The sequence below is a fragment of the Rissa tridactyla genome, chromosome 4 (assembly GCF_028500815.1).
Source record: "Rissa tridactyla isolate bRisTri1 chromosome 4, bRisTri1.patW.cur.20221130, whole genome shotgun sequence".
NCBI lineage: Eukaryota > Metazoa > Chordata > Aves > Charadriiformes > Laridae > Rissa > Rissa tridactyla.
The window spans coordinates 16,032,280-16,049,243 of NC_071469.1; the positions used below are offsets into that span (position 1 = coordinate 16,032,280).

Genomic DNA, 16,964 nt, shown 5'->3' on the forward strand with positions numbered 1-16,964 from the left:
TCTGGGTCAAATACAGTCAGCTTAAAAATAAGAAGGTATTTTTCCTAATGTTCAGTAACAGCTGCAGGTTTGAATCAAGCTACAACTTTCCTTTCATGCATTAGCGGAAAAAAACTTACACAGGACAACAATGGCCTTTACGGTATCTGTGCATCCCAGCGTACTCTAATGGTGACTGTGATGACACTTGTCTAGGCTCATTATATTTTTTATAGGCTTGCATAGTCGCCGCCTGACAGTAAATATTTCCAATGATTAAGATTATGATGCATGCTATGAATGAACTGTACAACATATTAATCAATAATTGTGTTTTCTCTCCCTAATTAAAAACAGCAAAGAGCAATTAAGCATGCAAGGAAGTAAATCGCTAAAGTGGCAATCAGGCAGGAGAGGCATTTGACTGGTGTCTAGGAACCTGAGCAGCCGGGGTACCATTTTAAAAAATTGCTCAGTAGTTTGATACCTGGTGATTTTCAATGACACATTAAAAAAAAAAAAAAAAAAAGTGATTCACAGTCACTTCTTAATAAAAACTGTAGTTAGAAGACTGCCTTGAAATAAGAAACACAAAATGACTACAAAATAATTTGTATATCAATCAGAGGAATACCTCATTGGGGCCAAAATAATTTTATTTAGTAAAGCAGAGTGTAGCTTTTTGGTGACTTTCAAGCCAGTCCACTCCACTGCTATTGATGTGACAAGACATAATACAATCCCAAGACAGCAGAGAATGCTGAAGACTTTTGAATATGGAGAATGGCTGAAATCCTAAGAAACAAAGAAAGAATAACAAAATTATTCCCTGTAAGTTACATTTAAAATTTATTGCAAAACCACAAAACACAGGACTGAAAAAAGGTAAGGAGTAAATCCTTTTTTCTCCCTAAATTAAACTGCCAATGATTTTCAACATCTTAAACCACAATTTGTTATGCTTTGGAGAGAGGAGTGTTTGCATGAAAATAAAAGTAATCAGAAATTTAAAAGAACAGAATACTACAAAACCTCCTGAAAAGATATATTTGATAATTTCATCTGAAGGGAAAAAAAAAATCTTCAAAGTATTTATTATAGCTCTGTTGTTTTTGTCTATTTTTTGAATACGTACAGAATATAATGGTTTTTATTTTGAAATGCTAGTTTGATATTAAAACCCAGCATCAACAATGCATCTTTTAGAGATGAAAGCGTGACTCCAGTGAAATCCTACATGCACCTCCCAAACATGAACGTGGATTATTTGTAGGCACTAAATTCCAATAAAGAAAATAATCCCATTTCTAACAAAATCCCTTCACTACTGCCTTATACATACAGAGTACCCTGCTAAGTAACACTGTGATCAGTTCCATGTGGAATTCACATAAAAATCAACCAAAGAAGCATAGTCACCACACACACACAAATTTAAAAGTCTGTGTTTTCCATATTTTACAAAACCTGAAAGCCCTACTTGCAGTAAGAATGCAACAGTACAGGAAAAAGAAACAAGAGCTATGATACCAAAATTACTGTGGAGACCATCGTTTAGCATATCGGCTAGATGATGAAAATACAATAAATCTAGCAAAAGGAAAACAATGCACAAAACTTAACTGTTATTTTTATTGCACTGTGTACCTGAAAATGCATTAAGCTTCAAAATACTCTAGAGTGGCTCTATTCCAAGAAATATAGCACATCACGTACAAATCTGGGAGCAGAGGTTGACAGTGGGAGGTCACCACTGATTAAGTCATAAGAGGAAGGCGAACGAGGCATTGCATACCTCACAGTGAGAGCAGTTTTTCAGGTCTAGCTCTGTCTTTGCAGAAATGGCATCCGAGGTCCAGCGCGCCAGGCAGTAGTCAATGGCCACCATCACTGTGTGCTTCAGCAGCTGGGACAGAATCAGCAGTGGCAGAAGGAGGATTCCTGCCGCGCTGAGGTACTTGCCACAGGCTCTCCAGGGCATCTTTGCTCTCTGATGCAGCACTGAAGACAGGTTGTCTTCATCATCGCTTTCTGTTACTTCTTCTGCAATGTGCACGAAAAAAGTACAGCCACACTGACTTACTTGTACACACCTTTCATAGGGACTGGCAAGTGGCAGCTACTAAACAGGTCATCACATACGGGGTAAAGAGTGGCTTTAAGGTGAAATTGCCTGCTCAGGCATGCATGTATTTGCCTGCTAAAGTTATTAGTAATGCACGCTAAAAAGACGCAAAAAACCTTAGCACTTGGTAATCCATGTCTTCAGCCATGTTTTTGCAATTTAAGAGTACTGGCTTGATAAAAATTAATTGCAATTTTTTCCTACGTAAAACCTTAAACAAGTGTGCTTAGCTATTGACAGGTTGGAAGCTCACACAGCATAAACTATTCAATATTATTCCTCTTTCATTATCAAATCATGATCAAGTATAAGAAAAAAACCCTCAAAAGTTTGGAAGAAGCTGTGACTTCTGTATGCTTGGAGTCACTGTAGTCCAGAGGTAAAAATCAATGGAAACAGCACATTTACAAACCACAACCCACATGGAAAAATGATTATTCTCTTGCCAGTTTTAGTTATGCTAATTCATTCTAAAATAATTGAACTGTGAAACAGTAATGTAGTGGTACTGGGCTCAAAGGGTGCCCTTTTACCTTCATCATCTTCATCATCTTTCAGCAGAGCTTCACGGGAATACATAGTCCTTCGGAGATTCGTTCTTTCCAAAACAGTTTTGCTTTCAATAATAGTCTCCTAAAGAAGGGACAATTTGTGTGTTTTCAACCAGAGAATTAATAAAAGAAATTACTATCTGTGACAAAACTTGTTTCCAATCAGAACATTAGAGAGAAATAAAAGTGAGAATCTTACAGCAGGCACTCATAAGTGATTGATTTGCTACCTCTGTGTATAACCAAAGGACATACACTAGATATCTGACATTAATTTCAGGTTGTCAATTCCAACCCGCCTGGAACCTTAACTTGGACAGGTATCCCTGAATTAAAGAGAACTAAGATTAATATCTCATTCTTCTGGTGTTGCAGTATTAAAGACAAAACGTGTTAATGATTTAGAAAGCTTGATATATGCACATTTGAAAAACTGCTACCCAATGCAATGAGTAAATTCAGGCATATTTATAGAAGCAGTTGTTAGTATTGCACACTACCAATGCTTTTCCCCTAAAATGGCCCAATTTTATACTCCTTAGACAAGAATATTTTGATAGGAGTTCACTAACAAGAATGGGTCAGAGGCAACAGTACCAAGGAAGCATGAGATGTCCGGATGAAGGAACTTCTCTTACTAGATCAATAATAATGGTAACAGTAATACTACATTCATACTAAGTGAGAAATCACACACAGCATGTCAATCCTTGCTAATGCTTTCAACCTTAAAAAAAAACCTGTCAAATTTTTTGCAAATGTCGATTGCCCTGCCCATCAAAAACCTTCTCCAGCTCTTGGTCTTGTCGATTCATTAACGTCTTCCAGTGTTCAAAGAGCTCAGTCTCTGATTTCTGAATGTCCTTGAGTGTTCCTTCTCTCTGGATGTTACCATCTTTCATTGCAATTATCTAAAAAGTTAGAAACACAAGTCATGAGACAAATAGCCATGTATCTCTCTTTATTTTAAAGCTATGTTCCTGAGCTTGGACAGAATTTTCTATTTTTCTTAAATAAAGAATATTTCTGTGAACAAATCTGTCATTTTAAAAGACGGTGAAGTTATCTCTCAACTCTTTCCCCTTTACTCAAGATGCTGCAAAACCAGAAACTTCCTGTACTTCATGCTTTCGGAAAGGAAGGCTGCTTTTATGTAAGAAAGAAGAACGGGGTCCCTGTCAGCGGACAGGAGAGTGCACTACTCTTCCTAAATACAAGTCATTAGCAAGATAAGATTTTAGAGTTCTCTTACCTCCTAAAAGGAAAAGGCTTTTAGCAACACACTGCACAGCATGGCTTGCCCTCATTCAGGCAATTAGATATGAGCATGCTGGCTCCACCGTCTGTTTGATATCACGGACCTGATAAGGAAAAGCTAGGGAATCTGAATCCCCTAAAGCTTTTAAAAGCATAAATAATGGACAAGGTTTGGAAAAAAAAAAAGTGTATGCAAGACAAAGTCTGAAAGGCGTGGTTTCCAGGTTTATATCAGTGTAACTACATTATATACACAGTGTAACTACCTTCACTTTAGATCTGACAAGGAGAATTAGAAAATGAGGCGTGTGGAGTGTAAACACACGTGACATCATTAGAAAACAGTTAATGTAGTATTTATTTTTCTGTCTCCCTAGAAACTCAGAAATTTCCCTAGGTGAGGGGTGAGGAGGTGGGAAAATAATCTATTCCACTTATTGCTAAGAATTTGCACCAGAGGAAAGGAAAAAATAAAGCAAAAAAGGATCTTTTTGTGGTCAATTAATTCAGGAAACCTGTAATTGGGCTGGACCTTGAATTCTTGTGAGGACTTTGCTAGGAAGATTTAGGAGGGACACCAGATATACTTCAAATTATATTTATATTTAAAATTCATTAATAAAATAAGTATTCCTGCTGCACTCCATTCTGTAAGACTCGCGAAGGCTTAATGAGACCTGTGCTTAGGAAAAAAAACCTGAACTATTTTTTAATAAATATTTTTAAATTACAAACTTCATTAATACAAATCCTTCCCATCTCACAGGCTGTTTGGAAGAGTATATTTCATAAAACATTACTGAAACCCAATTAGACGATAATAAAAATAAAATAATTCTCAGAGTATCTCATAAAACACAAACACCTAGAAATGGGTCTGACATTCATAAGAAAATGGAAAAGATCATACTGATACAAAGCCACAGCTGTGCATATTAAACAAAATGCCAATAAATAACAATTGAAAAAGAAGCAGCTAAGATGAACCTCATAGGGAGGGGAAGAAAGCAGAAAATTCCTGTATCCTGAGAGATGCCCACCAGAAAACCAGAACTGTGTTGAGAACAGTAGCAATTCTTAAAGATGTACAACTGAGGGACAAGGTCACAGCAGACACCATAAAAGATAAATGCTGCCCACCAAAACCATGATCAGAACAAGATTAATGTCTACGTGCAACTTTATAGCAAGACAATATGAAGAACAGGAAGCAGTTGAAATATGACTGTTCCTTGAGACTGCTGTTTGCAGCTCGCAGAGCCTATAGCAAGGCAGAAGTCCTGCTAGGAGCCATAACTGCGGTCATCAATCCTTGTGGGCAAGAAGACCTGTGATGTTGTAGCTGGATAAATGTAGGAGAACTAAGTGCAAGGCTACTGTGAACTAATGAACTAAAAAAAAAAAAAAATCCAAAAAACCAAACCACCTTATCTTATTTGATTTCCTTCATCTTTGACATTTGCAATTGCAAATTCTTACAGAAAGCATACCTTGATTTTTTCCTGTAAACTACAAGATATAACAAAGGAACCTAACAAAACAACTGAATACTACACATTTCTTAAGATTTTGCCAACGTACAAAGGGTAAAAATCTTCTTAATACATTGTGTACTAGTACTAACTGCAAGGAAATACTGTTTTTTTCCTTGTATTTCCATGCACCTCAATGTCCATAAAAACACCTTTTGCTTTGACAGCACAGACAAATTCCCAGTAACATCTCAGACATCGGCAAATATGTTACTCAAACATTTCACTGTTTTGAGATTAAAAAATGAAGAAAACGTTCCTAATTTGGTTTTGGATACTCAATATATTTTAAATGCAGCCTGCTTTCATGAGAGCATTAAGTATCAGCTCTATGAAAATCCAGCCTATTTAGGTGTGCAAGGATGGGAATCCCAGTATTATGGGACCTCAAACTCACCGGCCAATTTTCAAAAGATCTTTATTATGTCTCTTCTTACTAAACTACCACTTGGTGGAAAGATGAAGCAAAAGCCTTGTTTGTAGCAAACATATTCATGCCACATCCTTGCCTCCTCAGAAAAAACAGGAAGGGCTTTCTTACCCAGTCAGCGTGGGGTAAGTACTGCAGCTTGTGAGTTACCAGCACAACGGTCCGCTTGTCTTCCCGTAGCATTTTGAGGATCCCTTCTTGCATGAGATGGTCACTTAGGTGGATATCCAGTGCAGAAAATGGATCGTCCTGTCACGAGGAAAAGAGGTCAGCTTTTGGAGCCAGAATTTCTGGGATTTAAGGAAACTGACAGATTTTAATACCAGTTAGATCAATATAGACAATCAAAAGAGGCCATCAGATCAAAATTCTGAGGAAAGGTTTTCTTAAATTACATAACAACAAACCTCAAATTGTCTTTTTGCAGTGACTGCCCAGACACACAGTACCGTCAGCTGTGTAAACGCTAGGATTTCCTGAGGCTCTGTGGGAACTGCTCCTCTCCCAACAGATGCGTTTCGCAGCCCACGTAACCACAGTACACTGCTTCTGTCAGGCTCAAGACAATGCAGCAGTGTGTGTCTCTGGCACACAACTGCTCCAGGGACAGTGACAAAGAGCACATGTTTATTTCTCTTGTACGTAACTGCCTTCTGATTATTATTTTTTTTTTATTCCATAAATCAAAACTCTATTAACAAAGAATTACAAAAGGAGAAGTATTGATCAGTTTGATGACTCTGCTCGGATGCTTGATTTACAGCCTAGATTATCTTATTGAATCAATGAATTATACGCAATTAATTTATGCATAAGCTAATCTGTACCATCTTTTGGACGACTTGTTTACTTAAACCTATTTATATGGAATCACAAATCTACTATTTCTGCTTACATACTGATACTGGCTGTAATATTTTCTCATACTATTATATAACACTAAACGCAGGATTTGTTAAAAATCAAATTTTGTTTTCATTTGTCCAGATGTTTGCTGATAAAGTAGGGTTGAATTTGAATTAATTCTGCTTTCTGAGTGACATCGTTACCACCAGTTAGTTAGGGAGAGGTATAAACAAAAAAGTGAGTGCTTTAGAAAAGCCATTTGAACTTTTATTCCCTTCAATTTTGCAACAATTTATATTGTGACTGCGTTAGATACTTCAGTATTGTTGCTTTCACACAACGATACTTTGGTTTCTAAAAAACCAAAAATATCTGAAACCAACAGTAAGATAAATGTGAACACTGAAATTCTAGTAAGTCAGAGGATCATAACACAGAGCTTTTGAAACACAGTAACTTCAGACCGTGATACAGAACTTATTCTCAACAACGTGTGCGCAACTGCGTGTGCACTGAGCAAGGATGTACGTTGTCAGCTTTACTGCTGCACTCTTCTGATCTGGCACAGCCCTGAACATCATTCTGAGCACTGAGTTTGTGCCCAGCCTCCTCGCATGCAACGCTGCGCTTCTGCAAACAGTAAATACCAGGTGAGAGAACACGACATTGCACTGTGGAGTCAGGTGAGGCTGTTTATGAAGGCGGCGCTCACCATATACAGTTATAATGAGGCATTGGTTACAAGACACCTGAAAAAAAATCACTTCATGCTCCAGGACTAGTCCAACAAATAAATAGAAACCAAATTAAACACGCTGAATGAATTAATGTCATTAAGAATAAAATACATAATGAATTATCACATGACCTTTTTTCACATCTGCAACGCTCACAAGAAGTTTAGGGAATATGAAAAGTTATTCAATATGTACACTCATGAGAGAGCTTTCATAAGCATTTGTTTACAAAATCAGTCTTAGAAGAACTGAGTGTTTGCAAATACTAACATATAGGATTCCTGATTATTTTTAAAAGATTAATAACTGGCAAAAAATGTATTTGTAGGCACTTTTACATTATCAAACTATAAGAGAACCGGCTACTATTAGAAGATTATTGAGTGTCCTGCACAAAAGAACAAAAGTGACAAAACCAAGTTACAGCCCAATTCTGGATCTGCCGACTTGCAGCACCTGTCACCCAACTGCTCTCTACCCTTCTGCATTCTGCCCACTGCCTGGAAGTGTCCTGCACATGAAGCAAGCACGTATTGACCAGCCTATCCCTATTCCCCTGCAGGGAAAGGTCTAAGTAACCTCGCAGACTTTGAGAGATGACCTCTAAACGTGCACAGTTTTTCTAATCCCATGTGATTCATGTCTGGCTGTCGTAACAGCTGGATTCAAAGCTCATTGAAAACTGAGCTTAAGAAGGAAGTCCTGAATTGGAAAGCCATCAAGCTCACTACTAGCGAGTATGTAGGATGCATCCGCTTTCCCACCTACTGTTTTTAGAGCCTGCTCTCACTCCTTTTTCCATAGCACTTCTGTTGAAGTTGGGACAGGATATGCCACAAGCAGTTCAGGGTGGGAAGACAGTTTGCTGCACAAAGGAAACACCCCAGACACAGGACAACATTAATTTTAGGCCCGAGACAGCTTAGGATTTTCATGAATACCGCTCAGACTATTAAATTTCTTAGTACCAAAGATAAACACAAGGGTCAAACAGAAATTTCAACAGACTGAGAGGGGAAGCATCAGCATGTCAATTTGTATCCTAATATCTACCTGTGTGTCTGCAGCATTTGCAAAGTGCTTCTTACCTGCGGGCTAGCTAACAAAGGATATAAAATAGTGCACGCTTGGCTTAGCTCAGTGAAGCACAATGTTCTCTGTGTGTTACCCATGAAATACTGTAAATGCTTCCACCTCGTGCTCCTGTTTGCAGCATAAACACAATGGCACCTACTCACCAGGAAGACAACATTTGTCTGCTGGTAAAGTGCTCTTGCCACACTGATGCGTTGGCGCTGCCCTCCAGACAGATTAATACCCTGGAGATAAGCAGGAGAAAAACAATCACACAGTTATAAAAACATCAAATCAATATTCATATTTTGACCGGATTATCCACCGAAGACTTTCTGGACAGAGAAACCCAGAGAAATTTTTCAAAAGTGTGGGCCTGCAATTCAGCTGGGACACAGTACGCAAATTGTCAGAAAAGCCAGAGCACGGTCTGGAGCTGTACTCCATGCATACCAGAGGCACGGGAAATGTTGAGTAGTTTGTGGTGACATAATGGTGTAGGTGGCACAGATATTGTGCAGGCAGTCTAAACTAGACTTCTACTCAAAAATTAGCCAAATGAGTCTGGCTGTATTCTGATTTTTATTTATTTTTATAATCGTATGCTGTCATACTCTATCAGCTCCATTGTCTACTGTAATCAGTAACTGCTGGCTGCAAGGTCAGACCATGCCGAGGGGAACATTACCTGGCTGCTATTGTACTTGCTTTCGGCCCTTACTCCCCTGCTCTAACTTACTTATCCTTCCTGTGATCCACCTGCAGTTTCACAAACACCTTAAACTCTCGTAAGCCAGTACTGCTGCCAAAAGTTGCCACCTCCCCTCCCCTTCCCTCCTTCTGTCAAAAAACATGTGTTTGTCTACACAGTGAATTGGGTTAGGAACTAATCCATGTAAAATTACTGTGGTAGCCAGTGTGGGGATTAGAACATGGAAATGTACCCTTAAATGTATCTTTGTGTGGGGTGGTTTGTTGTGGTTTTGGGGGGTTGGTTTGTTTGTGACAGTGCCAGTATACACCACAGTAAATTGTGTACAAATTTGTGACTTCTGTTTCCTTTCTTGTCACTCCTTAATCCTCCCTGATGTGATAAAGCTTAGTTTGCCATTGATTAAACACCTGCCCTTTTTTAAATGAAGGGGCTCTACAAATCTATGAATGATTTATTTTTATGTTACTCCTAAAGAAACCAAAAAATGCACTGTGAAGTCAGGGTATCTGAGATGTGGTCACAGAATTAGTCAAACATTCTGATAGCAGCACATTTAAATCATTGCATCTCACATAAAACGACAGTGTTTCCATGTTTACCGAGCAACGAGCTTTCAGACTAATGACCCAAATGTACACTTAACGAAAAGATTACCTTTGTTGCCAAATAACCGGTAAGATTTTAAGAACATAACAAAATAATAAAAACCCCTCTCTATATTTAAAACAAAAATAGAAGCCTGTAGGTGTTTACTGACCCTCTCTCCAATCTGGGTTTGGTCTCCGTGAGGGAGAATGTCAATATCGGGTTGGAGGGAACAAGCATCAATTACTGCTTTGTACCTGCGGAAACAAAAAAGGTAATGCAAAATCCACACAGATACTGCTAAAGAAGCACATTTCCTACCTGCAGAGGAACAAAAATTAACCAGCTGGAAAAATCACATAGCGGAAAACATATTTGTTAGCCACTAATTGTTCTAATGGGATCTCTTTCAGTCACAGGCAAGTAAATAATATTTCAGCTAAGAAAAAGCATCTTAGGTCTGCTTCCCAATTAAAAATATTTAGGAGTTAAAACTAGGCAAAACAAGGACAACTTCTTCCATGATACATTGTTATTGTTTAGCATTTAACCTTTTTCATGCCCAGAGCCTGTTTCTTGTTTCAATATCCAAGGATGACAAAAAATGTGCGTAGGATGTGAATACACAGCCAACCACTTCTCTTAGGGGCAGGGGAGATGGAATACCAGCAATTAACTCTTAAATATTTCAGATTGTTTGGTGGGCACTTATACTGAATAAAAAGACAGCCCATTAATCCTTCACAATGTACAAAACACCGGAACTGTAATAAACAACATTCCCACTCCCAAACAGCTAATGCCCTTCTAAAACGGTTAAACTAGTCAATTAGGTGTAAGGAGAGAATACTGCACCCTAAACAAACACGGCCCTTGGAAATTAAAACACCTCTACACTTAAGTTCAAGTAATACCGAACTCTGTCCCCTGTGTCCTTCAGGAAAAACACGGTCAAAGAGGGATTGCGCAGAACTCGAGGTCTTTTGTCACGTTCAGGTGGGTGCAGTAGGTTTGTTACTAGAGGGAGATGGGGACCCATGTGTGAATTGCGGCCTACACAGCTCCATTATTTAGCTAAAAGTTAAATGTAAGCATGTAACAGTGCTGAAACCTTTTACCTCTGCTTGTTAAAAGGGCTTTCAAATGTAATATTCTCTTCCACTGTGGCATTGAGCAACCAAGGCTTCTGCGATGCATATGCTACTGATCCTCTTTTCCTGGAAAAAAAAAACAAAAACAAACCCCCAGAGTTTCCCGCTTACCAGTGCGGGAGGTGTTTTTGAAAACCATTTTCTTGTAAACGAAGAAACTGGTAATAAGTCTGCAAACATGCTGTCTTTCATTTCTTTTTTAGGACAACCAATAGCTCTCCCACGAAGGAAATACATAAGACGCTAACTTTCCAACAGAATACTGAAATTATTCACTTAACAGAATTTTAGTTTGTTCCCTCTTTTTCTGCAGTGTGGTGGGTTTTGGAGAGGCTAGCTCAGTAAAGCTGCCTCTTGAGCAGCGCAGATGGCAGGAAGAAAATTACCAATGACTGTCTCCCAGCTCTGTTTGGATAGACTAATAAAAAAAGACGTATACCAGATCACTAGTTAGGCAACACATTTCAGGAGGGATGTTCTAAAAAGATATTTTTAAGGTGCTTAAAAAGAATAACAACTCCACACATCCACAAAGGCAATCCCCCCAACACATTTATTTTCCCCATTCTAAGAAGAGAACTTGAGTCATAGAGTAAATATGTATCCATGGGCACAATCTTACTATGTCTTTTAAGACAAGAAAAAAGAAACACAAACAAAAAATATTTGCTAAATTTCCCCCTGTGGAATTTCCCCCATAATGTAACAATGTCAACAGGATCTCACTATGCATATTTTGTTTCATGGGGATTATTATTGTTGTTATTACTATCTAAAAATAAAAGTATCTGCCTACTAGTTAAGTAGCTTTGCGGCTGTTGCGCACTAAAAACCTCAGTAAGGCAGAGTTGGGAGAAAGGCAACATTTTTTATTAGAGCAACTGATACTGTTGGAAAACTCACTGACATATCACCATTTCTCCGGAAAAGGGCCAAAAGAGGGATCATACGTGTAAAAGTGTATCTATTTTCTTTCCAGTTATATCAGTTAATCCAATAAAAAAGATAGGTCCTCTCACCCAAACGTAGCCTTTGTCTGCTAGACAGCCATTGCAGCAGCCTTTTTCTAGTTGGACCTGAATGCAGTTCAAACCATGAGCTGCCAAAATACACCAGGCGCTTTATCTTTTCTTATCAGGAGTTAAGGTCACTTGCCCTGCTCATTTTTGCAGGCTTTCACCAAGCTTGCTTAGAAGCCATTATAGGATCCAATTTTCTTTGATGACCTGAAAGAACACACAGTTACACTACCCTGCTAACATGCTTCCAAGTTCAGACGTCTGATGGCTCATTAGAATTTAATTATGTTTTATGAATTCTCTTTATTAGAAAATGAAACAGAGACACAAAAAAAAAAAAAAAAAGAAAAAAAGACAGAGAAAATCCCCTAAGCAGTGCAGCCCACAGTCCCAAAATCTAATTCAAAGAGCATTCAGTTCTGCCCCAAGAGGGAAAGCATTTTTCAATTAGTATGAAATTCTCAACCCAACGATTGAGAAAAAATTGCTCCGAGCATTCCAAGTTGAACATGTATTCCCTTCCCCTCCTTTTCATTACTTGAAACTGTGCTACTCTTAATTCTCAATGTAATTTAAAAGCTAGTTCTAATTTATTTTTTTGAAAAACAGTAACAAAATTTTGAGGAAGAAATCTTTACAACTTTTGTAGAAAGTGTTTTTTTGTTCAGTGAAGATACAGGCACTGCCAGTAAGATGCACTGCATGCAGAGAACCAGCACAATACCAGGGAACACTATTTACGCTTGGCTTACATTCTGCTTTTAGGCCATCGATGAGAATTAATTACTGCAAGGAATCTGGGAACAAGCAAGGAGCTTGTCAAAATTCATTACGGATTTAGAATTTAGCAAACCCTTCTAAATCAATCTTAATTGCAAATTGACACTAGGGTGATATATCAGATGATATTTTGACATAAGCAAAAAAGCGCTTGCAAGTGCTTGATCATGAGAAATCTATTGGATGTCCATAGGGTTTCTTACAGCAAAGAGGCAATCAAACAAAACTTTTACTGAAACTGTGAGAAACACGTGGCCACAAATCCAGAGAACAAAACATTCTGAAATGGAGTGTGTAACACTTTCTCTCAAAGCCTGCCTTGAGCCTACCTAAGGTTTCACACTTAAAAGACTGAATGCAAACAAATGGCTTCGCAGACAAAGACTTAGGAGGAATTTATTCTGCAGGTTGAAGTAATTGCCTCCTACCCCCGGACTGCATAAATATGTATTTTCATCAATGGAGTGTATTTTTTTTCTCTGATAATACAAGATAGACTGACCATAGCCTCTCAATTACCACAAAGATGCAGACAGCAAAATCCAACCTTAGAATAAATAGGGAAAAACTTCCCTGAGCTCCTTGTGCTTTGGCTAATATAGGATCAAGCCTGATCATCAATTTAAAATCAGAAACAACATTGTCAAGTTTGTTTAAAGTTATTAGTCTAACTCTATCTTCACAGTTAATTTTATTAAGTCCAGTAGGCTCAGTACGCATTCAAGATCACTGAAAATAAGACTAGTTAAGGAACATTCGTATATGAATCTCAGTGGCTTAATAAGCCTACCAAGTCTGAAATGTTGGTGATTTTTAAAAGAAAACAGATGCACTTAAAATGCAATGAAGTTATGATTATAATGGTAAAGGAAATAATACATTGTAAAGCCTTTCCTGTGTGTTTTGGATTGCTGAATACAGTTTTATCTTGATTATTTTGCACAATTCATGAATTTCTAATACCAGTCAACAACTTAAAATCAAATTTTCTCCAGATAGGACAGAAATAAGTACCATCCTGTCCTATACTATTACTGCATGAACAAAAAAAGATGCTTCTGTTATTTTCAGGCTGATGGTAGGTAAAAGAACATCCTGATATTGACAGTCCTGAGCATTCAGAGGAGCATACTTTTTTGTCGTTATTAAACTACAAGAGTCACTTGCTTGTTTTTACTTCTAAATCTTGCAGCAGCTGCATGCAGAGACAACCCATTTGCCTTCTAAGGAGGAACAACTCATTAAGTGCAGACACTTCTGAAGAATGTTCAGAGTCACAGAACGACTGAGATTGGAAGGGATCGCTGGAGGTTCCCTTTGTTTTTTAAAGCGTTGTACCTGAATTCAGTGTCAACAGGAGATTCTCTCTCTGGGCTGCAGAAAACAAACACAAGAGTTTTGTTTTGTTTAAAAATCAATTATTTTAGACAATGCAAATAATACCTTAAAGTACTATCACTATTCTATAATTAAAAATACAACTAAATGACTGCATAACAGAAATAAAACTCTCTTAAGTATGCTAAAATTCTGAACTACGTGATACTGACCTGAAAAAAGGTATGGTTAAAGCTTCAGTTTCCAGAAGTGCTAAACAAGCTTGTAGAAAGTATTCAACATCTATGAGCAAATGCCGAAGACCTCACAAGACTTTGGCTCAAAATACCCTCTGTTCTGAGAACACCAAAAATGTCCCACAGGATGCTAATGCAACAGAACCATCAGATGTATCCACAGCATTTACCCGACATAATTAGGACTCCCAGAACCTAGGATAATGTAAGTAATTGTTTCATATGGTCTGATATTCTTTCCTACTTTTTAATATGCTTGCCATACTTTTGTGCATGTTATCTTACTGTTTACTGTCCACCCCCATAACAAACATGTGAATGTCTAATTCTGATCATATTTCTCTTCTATCTTAATGGGTTCAAACGGTTTCACTTTAACTAGGCCCAGAAATTGCATTTTCTTCTATACAGAAAGAACTGTGAGATTTCCAAGTATTCTTTACCATGAGGCTTAGTCATTACTCATGAGGGAGTCATTAACTCCCTCTTACACTACACATGGATGGGAGCAGAAGTTTTGCAGGACTCAGTCTGACACTCAGGTAACAAGTCTGAGACACAAGGTAGAAGAGAGAGAACAGGCTGACAAATCTAAAGAAACGGTAGTAGAACAGTTGTTGCGTCACAGAACCAAGAGAATATTCTGGTCAGAAGACAACACACAGTTTAGCATAAGTCAAGAAAAGGTACATCATATGACATTTTCCTCTGCTGATTTCAGTAACAAAGTCCTCACTGACTTCAGCAGGGATAGGATTGTCACTTTTACAAGGTTTACCATTCTGGAAATTTGTGTGCCACACTAAAATGAATATCGTGTCAGAAAGCTTTGGTCTCAGTTGATTGGGTAGCTATTGCCAAAATCCAAGCTGAGCTATGTTTTTTGGGTAAACATAATTTCCGTGTAAGAATACCTTACCAACAGATGGACTAATCTGCTACCCCCCCCACTTCTCACAGTTTTGTGTGCCTGAAGAATGCTAGGTGAGAAACTAAACTTATGACAGGATGTAAAGAATGAAGAGAAGGGCAATGGGGAGAATTTGCTTTAATAAATGAAACCTTTAAAGCAATACTTGACACCACTTTAAAAGTGTAGCATTAGGGAATAACCTGGTTCAGACTTTAAGAGAAGGATTGCCAAAGACATACAGGAAAGTTACAATATGATTTTCAAAATTACCAAATAGCAATTTTTCATAAATGAAATCCAGCTCTTATTTTCATAAGTCACATAGGTGGTTTCAAAAACTGTATCCTAAGCTAATTAAGACAGTGAAAATTTCACTGAGTTTCAGACTTCTGACTCGGAAAATCTTAATCATTGATTTCAGAAACCTTTGGTTCCTTCTATTGCAATTGATTTAGTAGGAAGACCAATAATCGTATACCATACCTGACATCTTCCCCCGTCTCACTGTCAGAAGTACAGCTGCATCACAAATAGAAAGCAAAGATTGTTTATTTAAGTAAGCACAGGCAATCTGCCCCAGAAAAAAACTATTAAATTCCACTTAGTGCACAGACTGCAAACAGTATTTATCACAGAGCTGCAGCACAGCATCTGTTCCTTCTACACAAGTCCTTCTGACTTGATTTTAGCAGTTAAAAAAAAAATTTGGTGACAGTTTTTTTCCTTATAAACATTTGATTTGATTCAACAAATAAGATCACCTCCACTCTGCCCTGAAGCTGCTAACAGAAGTGAGAAGTCCTAGTGTGACAAGAATGCAGTTTAAAAAAGGACGTTTTCAGGGAAAACAAACTGATAATTTGTGATACTGTATTCTTCCATAGCAGTAACTGCAACTTTGCAGCATGTAATGGGTTAGTTTGAACCCCAAATCCCACCTTCAGTTGACTTGCAACACGCTCCGTTCTGTATCAGCCCTGTCCTGGGGGGGATGTGCCTGTATAAGGACATGTGGGCAGGTCTGAGGGACAGACAGGTTTTGTTTCTGCTATTTTTGAATGTGTACCAAGATGTTCACAGAGTTGTTTTGACAGGATGACTGGCCACACTTATAACTGATGCTAAATTCAGTTCCATTGAAAAGAATGAAAAATCTGCGTGTCAAGTGGCATAAACAAAATCAAGGAGGAACAAAGTTTTTCATGCTTTAAAAAGAACAGTCTCATTAACTTTATGCTAACACCATTTGCTGATAAATATAGGAAAAAACATATACTTGCATTTTAAAAGGTTGGTTTGAGACACTTCCAAAAAGTCTATGCGTAGTAAGCAATGACCGTATCTAAATTCATTTTACTGTAGAATTTGAAAGAGCCAGCCAGCCACTAGTACCTTTATTCCAAAGGTCAGTGTTCTGAACAAAGCCTTCCAGTTACCTCACACTCCACTGGTCTTTAGCGACTGTGTGACCTCAGTGGCACCTTCTCCAAAAGCCCACGAACCTGTTGCATACCATTAAGTAGCAACACATTCATTACAGAAACTATCAAGGGGCTGAAACAGGGAATATCTTTTCCAGCCTTTCCATGCACAACAAACATCAATTCCGGCTTCATGGACCACCCCGAAGAAGGCCAGGCATCCATTCTCCCGGTGAGCACCCTGATAACTTGCACCATGTAGTACTTGTGCACGA

At 38.1% G+C, this 16,964-nt stretch overlaps 1 protein-coding gene and 1 long non-coding RNA gene across 22 annotated transcripts in view; one reads left to right on the forward strand and one right to left on the reverse strand.

Annotated features, from left to right (window-relative positions):
- LOC128909100 (uncharacterized) overlaps positions 1–16,964 on the forward strand; it is a 62,439-nt gene that overhangs the window by 23,699 nt on the left and 21,776 nt on the right. For 7 of the 20 annotated variants that reach the window (XR_008466243.1, XR_008466241.1, XR_008466230.1 and 4 more), the window contains exon 3: positions 14,482–14,560. The exons of 1 other annotated variant lie outside the window; for it this stretch is intronic. This is a non-coding gene — a long non-coding RNA (uncharacterized LOC128909100). Of the gene's footprint in view, positions 1–1,818; positions 1,934–7,785; positions 7,925–10,771; positions 10,828–13,973; positions 14,106–14,481; positions 14,561–16,847; positions 16,922–16,964 lie in introns of those variants that run through there. 12 more of the 20 variants (XR_008466237.1, XR_008466236.1, XR_008466232.1 and 9 more) reach the window with 7 other exon arrangements.
- The window catches only part of ABCC8 (ATP binding cassette subfamily C member 8), an 80,673-nt gene that overhangs the window by 18,386 nt on the left and 45,323 nt on the right, over positions 1–16,964 (reverse strand). For both annotated transcript variants that reach the window (XM_054200316.1, XM_054200318.1), the window contains exons 17-26: positions 15,752–15,787; positions 14,120–14,155; positions 10,950–11,048; positions 10,004–10,088; positions 8,696–8,776; positions 5,986–6,123; positions 3,441–3,566; positions 2,638–2,737; positions 1,775–2,022; positions 614–774 (exon numbers count right to left, since the gene is read on the reverse strand). In XM_054200316.1, the coding sequence (XP_054056291.1) occupies positions 614–774; positions 1,775–2,022; positions 2,638–2,737; positions 3,441–3,566; positions 5,986–6,123; positions 8,696–8,776; positions 10,004–10,088; positions 10,950–11,048; positions 14,120–14,155; positions 15,752–15,787 (1,110 nt within the window). The remainder of the gene's footprint in view (positions 1–613; positions 775–1,774; positions 2,023–2,637; positions 2,738–3,440; positions 3,567–5,985; positions 6,124–8,695; positions 8,777–10,003; positions 10,089–10,949; positions 11,049–14,119; positions 14,156–15,751; positions 15,788–16,964) is intronic.